The sequence below is a fragment of the Arvicanthis niloticus genome, chromosome 3, assembly GCF_011762505.2.
Source record: "Arvicanthis niloticus isolate mArvNil1 chromosome 3, mArvNil1.pat.X, whole genome shotgun sequence".
NCBI lineage: Eukaryota > Metazoa > Chordata > Mammalia > Rodentia > Muridae > Arvicanthis > Arvicanthis niloticus.
The window spans coordinates 137519507-137529835 of NC_047660.1; the positions used below are offsets into that span (position 1 = coordinate 137519507).

The window sequence follows — 10329 nt, forward strand, 5'->3', positions numbered from 1 at the left end:
GCTGTCTACATGGCATCAGGGATAAATCAAGAGTCTTTGGGCTCATACTGCAGGTACTTTACATGAAGCCATCTGGCTCTTCACTCCAGAAATAATCAGAGCAACACCTCATGCCAGAGAAGCCTTGGAGAGATGGCTCAAGAGGTCTGGTAGGCGCCTCCTTGTCACTTACAGAGGTGTTCCTGTCTAGACATACTACCCATGATGCACAACACAGAAGAACACACACGAACATTCAGAATCTTGACAGTGGTGCAGGGAAGTGCCATGCACATGGACAACTGGCACATGGGACAGCCTGCAGCCCATCCCCTCCCTGGGTCACCACATGGCAACAGGACAAGGGAGGCCTACCTTTCTCATCTTTAATGACTGGCTTTATATCTTGTTCTTCCTTAACAGAGCTAGAGACAAAAATGAATGTTACTGCAATATAGAAAAGCTAACGTGAATGAATTTACAATAGAAATGTGTTCAAGCTGAATACCTACCAGGGAATTAAGCTCACATTAAACTGACAGACACCTTTTGTGAGTTTATGTTGAAATATCTGACCACATACAATGTCAGATCCCTATAAAGCAATTCAGCTTAGCTGGCGATACCGGTCATCAATTTAAGAACCCAACCATGGCAGGTTGAGTATGGGAAAAACCAATCACCCATTAAATATATGCAGAGACATTGAGCTGCCTGACGGAGCTAGCTGGGCAGCGTGGCTGCCGACTGCAGGCTCTAACAGCTCATGTGTGTCCTAGCGACAATGAAAGGAGATAGCGTCTGGTCTAGGACTGAGAATCAACAAACCTCATTTTCTGATCAGCGCCCTCACTGGCTGAGGACTCTTTAGGAGCCGCAGGGACGTCATTACAAGCGTCAAAAGCAAACTTCTTCACGTCGTCTTTGCTATCTTGGGGCTCAGGGCTCAGGGCTGCCGTGGGCGCTCGCACCAGCTCCTGGCTGGTGGCCTCCGGGAGCTGGGCAGCCGTGCTACTCTGTTCAACTGGCTCCTCTAGCCCTACAGGATCGCAGTCCATCCTGGCACCTCCACCTGTGCCAAGGGCTTCTGCCTGTGCCTGATGCTTCCGCCTTCGCTTTCGCTTCCGCCTGTGCCGAGTACCTCCACCTCCACCCGGCGCCTCTGCCGGCTCCCTTTTCACTACTGCTAACGGGGCGTCTGCCTCGCTCCACTGACACCGAGTGCTTGGAGACTCAGACTTGCTGCTGCTGGCCAAAGCTAAATCTCCCTCCTCCTCCTGCTCCTCTTCCTGTTCTTCTTCCTCCTCTTCCTCTTCCTCTTCCGGGTGGCCGCAGCTCTCAAATAGGTCCTCTTCCTCCGCCAGCTTCCTGTCTGGCCCCACGCTACTCGTGGCCTGGGCAAAGGGCTGCTCCAGCTCCGAACTTTCTTCTTTTACTGGCTCAGATTTACAAGTTTCCCCCAAAATGTCGAGTATTTTCTCATTTTCTACGGATTTAACAGGAATAGAATGGCACAAGGTTTAATCACCAGGGAAATAAAGCATTCACAACTGCGGCTCGGGCACTGCGGCCCTGCTCATACCGACAGAACTGCTGGCTACACAGAGATTGGAAAACCCGCTACACAATGCCTGCACCCTACCTACGCCCATGGCCATGGTGCCCCAGCCTGCTCTAATGGCAGATGTGGGGCCCCCATATTTCTACCCTACAACCACAGTGCAGCTTCCATAGCTTTCTTCAGGGTTTCCATGATGCCTGTGTCTTCTGACTTCCTTCCCAATGTCCACAGTGCTGAAGCCATGGCAGTCACCATTTACTGAGAAGCTTGCTGCTCTCAGCTTGATGGATCGCGGTCAGCACCACAGTCCAAGGCTGCTGGAACCGCTCTTCACCTTTGGGAACATGGCAGTCCATAGGGGCTGAGGATGAATATCTTGGCAGAGACCCACTTATCTTCTGGCATTGGTGGCTTCTGGGGTAAGTCCCCTACCACAGCCTCAGCCTGCCTCAACTGCCTCAACCCCATGACTTTGGCTTGATATGGTATCACAAGATCTGTCTCGTGTGTGGACTCGCTGCCTCACCTGGTGGCCACTTATAGCCACTCTGCATGCCCTGATGCAAGCGGCGCATCTGCCCCCAAGACTGCTTGGGTTGCCACAGCACATGCACAGATCTGGTGATACAGTGGGTTTCCAATCTCTGATCCTGTGCGATTGGGATGGTCCACCACTGGGGTGATTTATGAAACCATAACACAGCTGAGAACAGACAGGACTTAAGTGCGAGCAGCAGGGGCACCAAGCTGCACTATTGTGCCTGTCTCAGCAGTACCTGGTTCCAAGGGGGTTTCTTCATCAGCCTGTTGGAGAGAAAATAGAAGGGCACACATCACTCAAATAACACAGACACAGATCCCATGCACACATCTGTAACCAAGGCCTCATCCACTCAGGAGCTTCTTAGTGAACACCCAGAAAAGCTCTCTGCACCAGGCTGAAGTGCCCCTCTGGGCCTGAAACTGAACCCTAGTCTACGAAGTAGCCAATGGCAAAGATACAGAGAGACAAGGCAATGGCCACCTCCCCCCACACCCCAACTTAAGGACTTAAGGAAGCCTGCCCGATTACTCAGGACAATGGCTGCACCCCCTGCACAGGCCTGGGACTTTACAGTCCCCAGCACAGGCTTCTCTGCACACCAGGAGTTGCACCCCTTACTGCTTCAGGGCTACCACCACACTAAGTTCATCCCCGAACTCAGCTACTGTAACGTCAAGCCTGGATTTCTCTGGCAACCTTCTGGGCACTTACAGAACCCAGCTGCCTGGCCCTTTGGTCTTGATCATAGCTCTACCTCACAGTAACCCCACAACCCACATGCCAGGTTGGAGGTGACTGGACTACAGGGCTCTGGTCCCATCAATGGTTCCTTCTTTTGGTGGATGTGAACATACAACAAGAAGATACTGGCTGGGGAAGGAGAGGCCCCTGTTCTCTTCCTTTCTCTGCTCCCTGGCCACCATGAGGGGGAGCTGCCTTCTCTGGTACACTCTCCTACTGCCGTGACATTCTGCCTCCTCTTAGACAGATAGCAAGTCTACCTGACCTTGGACTAAAGCCCCTGGAACTATAAGCCAAGGTACATCTGCTCCCCTAACTGTCCCTCAGGGAACTGCCACAAGGTAAATAAGCAGTGTACCTGTGCTCTCCACACACACATACACACAGAGTCTTATCTGGAACATCAGTGTCTCCTATACTGCAAGAACCACAGGGAGACTCAACTCACCAGAGTTACTTTAAGGTCTGACATGGAAACTTCCAGAGTGTTCTTGAAGACATCCTCATTTACCTGGCAAATGAATCAGAACATGACTTCATGGAGGCCAGAGCTATGATCACTTCAGCCTGTACCTCACAGGTTCCTGTACAACTATGTCCACTCCTCAACAGTGCCCATCACTATGTCAACTCAGCTGAGGAGAGCAGTGACCCTTCTCCCGAGGCTGAGGCACACGGCAGTTCTCAGGTGTGTGCTGGCTGAGTGAGGACAGTGACTTTCCTGTCCACTTCTCAGTACAGGAACCTCACACCCCGACAGATGCTGCTCCAGCTGTTACCTCCCTCACCCTGACTGCTCTGTGCATGCTCAGGTGCATGTGTGCTGGGGACCACTTGGAGTTGCTGCTCTCCTTTCAAAAGGTTTCTCCTTTGGGGGGGGGGGGGGGATCCATGATAATTCCTAGAGCCCAGAGCCTCCACTGGGCCACACACTCAGACTATGTGGAGCGGAGGTCCTCCAGTTTATCTAAGCCCACTGGATGTCCTACATTCCCTAACCTCAGCCGAGGCTCAATCTGAGCAAGTCCCTCAAGATGAAACCACAACACCACATGGAGTCAACTAGCTGTGTGCATCATGCAAAGCCAACCTGCACAGGATGGCAGTCGTCCATGGGACAGACTGGGGTTGGCCTCAGGTCTTTAGAGCAGACAGCAGCACCACCAGGTGACAGACTGCTCTGTTGAGTATGTTTCCAGAGTAGTTAAAAGCCCTTGTGACCCAAATAGTCTTCATGCCACCCACACACCCGTCTCCTTATGAATCCACAGCACTCCTTGCACTATGCTGCAGCAGTGGCCACTGGCCCACAATCCCTACCAGGGATTAAACTCAGGGTCTGGTTCTACCAGGGCCTGGGTAGCCCTGATGCTGAGCCCTTGGGGCCGCTGGCGCACACGTGGCTGCAAGTTACCTACAGCATGCTTCAGGAGCTGAGCTGGAAGCTGTCCCAGCTGCGCGGCCACGTACTCTTTACTGTCATCAAAGGCATGAAGAATCTGGTTGTTGGTGTCAGCCTTCCCCAGGCAGGGCACACTGAGGTCCTCAGCATCTGGGCCACTTGGCACACCTGTATCCATGGTGTCCCTGTCTTGTGAACTCTGAAGAATCACAACCCCATCCTGTGAAGGAAGTGAGGGTGTCAGTCACCAAGACCCTGGGGCATGGGAAGGTGTGCCCCCCCAGGCCCAACACACCTGCCCATCTCTGGAATCTTCCTCCAGGCCGTTGTCCTCACTGCCGTCCTCCTCCATCTTGGGTCCTAGTTATAGAATAGTGTCAGTTGGGTTAGAGACCAGAGCCAGCCTCACCCAATTCGCTGACAGGGGACAACACAATTCTATATTGTTGGTGATTTGCCCATATTGCAGGGACCCTGTCTTGGTGGGTGTCTAAGCCAAGGCTTCAATCACCTTAGCATAGCACTGAGACTGTGCATAAAACAGTTTTAAGAGATCTCAAATTTGTCCCAGACTAAACACCTCAAAAAGCAGAAGGGAAAAAAAGCTAGGCTGGTCTAGAGCTGACTGCCTCTGCCTCCCCATCACACCAGGCAACGAAGAATGGAAACTTCACTGCTAGTTGGGCTGGGCTATAAAAGCCTGTGGGATACATGCAATGCAGTCTGTGGACACACTGGACCATCCATGAAGTCTATTTGCATTCTGGTTCCTGCCTGCATGCTTACTCTAACTTAGCACTGGTCTTGTGTCAACAATGGGTCTTAAGTTGTTATCCATATTATTTCCTAGTACAGGGTCTTACCTGTACCTTACCAGTTGGCCTGGAGCCAACTGACTCAGCCTGGCTGGTCAACCACCAATCCCCAGGGACCCTCCTGTGCCCACCTCCTCACCACTGTGGTTACGGATACAAACAACACTTGGTTTCCCATGGCAGCTGCGGATCTGAGCTCAGTCCCACCCTCATGTTTCTGTGGCAAGAGCTCTGCTGATGGAGCCCCCCAGCTACACAACTGTTTTGCGGGCAAATCTGTAGTACACAGAACACTACTAAGGGTTTTGTGAAAGAAAACAAACTCTGTAGGTGTGTCCTACCATACCAAGGAAGACAGAGGGCAGCTCTTGAGGGTTACTCAAAGAGACCTGGGAGGAGGAGCATCCTTGCCTTTCAGGGGTGTGTGTGTGTGTGTCTGTGTGTGTGTGTGTGTATGTGTGTGTCTGTCTGTCTGTCCCAGCAAAATCCGAGCCTCTTGTAGTTGCCATCATAACTGAGGAATATGATTACCATGCAATGCCTAGGATGCTTCATTTCCCCAACTTCCACCCCTGGCATCACACAGGACTTCAACAACACTGCCACAGTATAAACACAGTGGGTCCTCAAATCCAGAGGCCTTCTGTCTGTCCACTTTTTTGGTTTCAACAGCCAACACACCAGGCAACTTCCAAACACTGAATACTGGGAAAGCCCTAAAGCCATAAACAAAATCCTGAATATCATCCACTAAAAGAAGAGTTGTCTGGGGAGATTGCTCAGTGGTTAACACGGACGCTGAACTCAGTCCCCAGCACCCATGTAAATGCTGAGTGTGGTGATATCTGCATTGTCATCCCAGGGCTGGGGAGGTGCAGACAAAGCATTGGGCACTTTCTGGCCAAACATTTTAGCTGAATCAGCAGCCCCAGGCCAGTGGATAAAAGCTCTTGCCAGGTGAGATTTAAATGACAAACATCAGGTATCAGAACACTTTGTGTCCAGTTGTCTGTGCTGCTTGGGGAAGACTATGGACTCTTTAGGACGGTGGTCCTCAACCTTCAAAATGCTATGACCCTTTAATACAGTTCCTCATATTGTGGTGACTCCAAACCATGAAATTATTTTCATTGCTAGTTTGTAGCTATAGTTTTGCTACTTTCATGAATTGTAACATAAATATCTGTTAGGTATTAGTAACCCCTGGGAAAACATCATCTGTTCCGAAAGGGTTGAGACTCACAGATTGAGAACTGCTGGTTGAGAAAGAGGAGGAACCTTGCTAAAGGAAGTCTGTAACTGTGAGAGGTTCTGAGAGCCTCACTTCATTCTGGTCTCTCGGCTTCCTGTGCATGGATGGAAATGTGACCACCCAGCTTCCTGATCCAGCTGCCCACTGGCATGCCATCCCCAACATTACCAACTCTCCCTTCGGAATCAAATGCCCAAGTTCAGTCCACAGAATCAACTGTATAAAGCTGTCCACATGTGGCCCACCACATTTATGCTGGGGAGGTGGAGAGGAGGAGGATCCTGGATGGTCAACCAAGCAGGCTGAAGCAGCAGGCTCCAGGCCAGTGAGAATCTACCCACGACATAACACGGATATTATCTGAGGTCAACCCACTATTGACCTTGTACCTCCTATATGTGCACACCAATCCACATAGACACAGAAACCTCTTAAAAATCCTCAAGACTCTGACTAAGAATCCAAATCCTAGCCAGGACCATAGCTTGATGGCTAGACAGTACCTGGTGGCCCGGTTAAATTCTCAGAACCAGATAACCTCTATGGTGCTCAGAGAAGTTTAGATGGAGAACGAGACTAAATTCTCAGGCTCTCTGTCTGTGGTGGCACGGAGGTAACTTTATGGGACATAGAAAGAACATACCAACAATTGTTGAACACCAGCACAAGGGACACATTCACTAGCCAATTCCACAAGAATTGCAGGTCCTGCACAGGCCAGAACCATTCTAGTGCACTAATTTCACCTGTATTTGAGAGGCTCTGCAACAAATACAGGGCTTTCTGTGCACTGGGTAAATACTTGCCCACCCTAAACCCCTTGTTTGAGCCAGTCCCACTTGTGAGAGGCAGTGACTTTGACTTTCCTGGAACTTCTTCCCACTTTGCCAGAAACCGGTGCTCAGAGAACCACTAACTTAGTGCCTCATGGGCTAAAACCGCACCCCTACCATCACAGAGCCTCTGACTGGTCTGGAAACCATGGGTGTATCACAGCAAACACCATACTCCTGAGCACCTCCAGAGGTGGACAGGCACAGTTCTGCCCAAGGAGGCACCCTCTTGATCATGCCAGACCTCCTCCAAGCTCATCTGACAATGCTGCCCACTGATCTGATATGCTTGAGTCGGGTCAGGCAAGTGTTTGCAACATAATCAGCCAGGGTTATACTATACTAGGCCTCCAGACTAGTGCTTTTTAAAAAATTATAGTATGGCCATCTCTGTGAGCACAGGTGGACATATGTGTGCCTCAGTGTGCATGTGGAGGTCAGAGGTCAACTTTTGGGATCCAGTTGTTTCTTTCCACCATTCTGGTCTCAAGGATCAAACAACTCTCAGATTCAGAAGCAGACACCTTTAGTAGCTGAGCCTTTTCACCAGCCCTCAGTTGTTTCTTTCTTTTTCTGTTTTGTTTTTTCTCAAAACAGAGTTTCTCTGCATAGCCCTGGCTGTCCTGGAACTCACTTTGTAGACCAGGTTGGTCTCAAACTCAGAGATCCAACTGCCTCTGTCTCCTAAGTGCTGGTGGTCCTATGCACCACCATAGTTGGCCTTTAAGAGTCTCATGTAACCAGGCCAACATGGAACTGGCCATTCTCTTGTCTCAGCCTAGAGTGCAAATTAAAAGCTGTCCTTGAAGCCACTGGCAAACCTGACTTCAGGGCAATGGGCAGATGGTTCAGTTGGCAAATCATTTCCTGTACAAGCAAGCTTAAGGGCCTCAGTTCAATCCCAGCACACCTGAAGAGCTGGGTGTGAGGGCACTTGTAATCCCAATGTCGGGGTTGGAAGATGGAGGACCCTGGGACTCACAGGCCAGTAGCCCAGCCAAATCACTAGGTAGACAGGCTGGACAGATGGTTCGGCGTTTAAGAGTGCTGGCTACTATTGTACAGAAGAGGCTTCAGCTCACAGTAACCACATGGAGACTGGTAACCATTCCTGACTCCAGTTCTAAGGGACCCAAGACCTACTTCTGACCTCTGTGGGCACCAAACACACACACACACACACACACACACACACACACACACGAAATAAACCTTAAGACAAAAACAAAAACCTGAGGTGGACACAATGCGACACCAAGACCAAGGGTGTCCCGTGTATATGCATACAATACATACACAGAACAATTACTGGTTCTGACACCCATTCCCCAGGCCCAGCATCAAGCACAGGCAAGTACCTTTGGTGTTTCTCTTTACAGCCCTCTTGCTCACAGATCCCCAGCTGATACCGACCTCCTCTGGTTCTTGTCCTTCCTCCTTAAATGCCTGATGGGAAAGAGATTAGATTTTTTTTTTTTTTTTTTTTTTTTTTTTTTTTTTTGATTTTTTGAGACAGGGTTTCCCTGAGTAGCCCTAGTTGTCCTGAAACTCACTCTGTAGACCAGGCTGGCCTTGAACTTCTGCCTGCCTCTGCCTCCCAAGTGCTGGGTTTAAAGGCGTGCACCACCACTGCCCGGCAGGAGATTAGATTTTTAAAGTTACTTTTTAGGAGAAGCTGGCACAAATTGTTCTTTTTAAAGTAGCAACCTTGCAGTTGCCAGTGTTCATGATCTGGCTTCAGACTACATCCAGCAGCCAGCTCCCCTTTCCTGTTCAGGGCCCAAAACCCAGAGAAAGGGAGGCTGAGCGCTTGGGTTGCAGAATTAGGGTCAGCAGGTTGGGGTCATACACTACCTGGCAGCTTGTAGCCCTAGATATAATCCCCAGCACAGACAAAGACCAAAATATTACTCCCAAATCAGGGTTGGTGATTGCCCATCTCATGTGGCCTTTCATCAAACACAGGGATGATGGCAGGAAACCTGTCCTTGATTCAGGCAGGGCAAAGGGCGCGAGTGGGGCTCAAAAGACCTCTCACAACGAAGTAAACCTTTAATTCCAGCATTTTGGAGGTGAAACGGGGCAGGAGATCAAGAGCTCAATGGTATCCTGGGCTACACAGCAAGTTTGAGTCCACCCTGAGCTACAGGAACTCTCCAAAATAAAGTCGCGTGCGGGGGAGGGATCTGATTTTTGAAGAGGAAAAAGAGAACACAGGCTGAGGAAGAAAGCAAGCTGGCAAATTTTCAAAGTATTCTGGCACCTTCCACCTGCAGCCAATCAGAAGGCTCTGATGCTCAAGGACCCTGTTCCCCATAGGCAAGTTTGTGTCAAGTGCTGAAGCGCACCAGACAAGACTTCTTGTCTAGGGGCTAGGAGGTGACATCTCACGCTGACTCCAGATGACAACTAGGCTCCAGGCCGGGGAAGCACAAGGGGACCAGAACTGGGAGTGGGCATGGTCTGTGCAGAGGATTGGCTAAAAAACTCGCCCAAAGTGTAAAGTGGGGTGCAGAAAAGGCAGCTGCAGATGCGAGGTCATTGAGACCTGCCCAGGGCCACTCTATCCCTCAACAAGGCTTCGCTTTCTGCAAAACCCTGGCAAATGGGAAGCAGGACACAGAGAGGCGGCGGCTGGCCAAGGTCACATAGCCTCGGCTCCCTCGGTGACTGACAGCACAGACCGAAATGGGGGCTCGGGGTGGGGAAGCCTCGCCCGAGTCTGAGACACCAATTATGTGTCCGGGTCTACGGCACCAACCGGATCCCCTCACCTTCTTCAGCCGCTCCATCAACACACTCTTGTTGCCTCCCGTATCCAGGTTCCGCTTCTTCAGCTCCGCCCTCAGGTCGATCACCCGCAGGTCGCTAAGCCGCCGCGTCCCACTATCCGAGGCGACCGGACCGAAGGCGGAGTCGCCCGACCCGGTCACAGGCTCTGCCATCCTCGCTTCCGCGACTTCCCAGCTCGCTCCGGAACCTCCTGCACTCACTGGCCCCGGCTGTGGCGGCTCTGAGTACAAAATGGCGCCGCCTAAGAGGAAAAGGCAGTCGCTTCCTCCCGCCTCCCTTTGCGGCCGAGCAGGCGCACAGCGCTGACGCACCTCCTAGGTCGCACACCGAATCATCCTCTAGCCTCGTCGGTACGAATGCACATGCGCAACGGGTCGCAAGCCCCACGGCCCCCTCTTTTTTTTTTTTT

At 51.1% G+C, this 10329-nt stretch overlaps 1 protein-coding gene across 8 annotated transcripts in view; it reads right to left on the reverse strand.

Moving 5' to 3' along the window:
- Nucleotides 1-10229, reverse strand: part of Safb2 (scaffold attachment factor B2) — a 28351-nt gene extending 18122 nt beyond the window's left edge. For 6 of the 8 annotated variants that reach the window (XR_013109582.1, XR_013109581.1, XM_034497625.2 and 3 more), the window contains exons 1-8: nucleotides 9902-10210; nucleotides 8486-8573; nucleotides 4523-4587; nucleotides 4244-4447; nucleotides 3274-3336; nucleotides 2317-2344; nucleotides 808-1465; nucleotides 355-404 (exon numbers count right to left, since the gene is read on the reverse strand). Coding sequence is in view for 6 of the 8 variants with exons in the window: in XM_034497625.2 (XP_034353516.1) it covers nucleotides 355-404; nucleotides 808-1465; nucleotides 2317-2344; nucleotides 3274-3336; nucleotides 4244-4447; nucleotides 4523-4587; nucleotides 8486-8573; nucleotides 9902-10072 (1327 nt within the window). In the remaining 2 variants the exon portion in view is untranslated. Of the gene's footprint in view, nucleotides 1-354; nucleotides 405-807; nucleotides 1466-2316; nucleotides 2345-3273; nucleotides 3337-4239; nucleotides 4448-4522; nucleotides 4588-8485; nucleotides 8574-9901 lie in introns of those variants that run through there. The other 2 variants (XM_034497627.2, XM_034497628.2) reach the window with 2 other exon arrangements.
- Nucleotides 10230-10329: the final 100 nt, after the last annotated feature.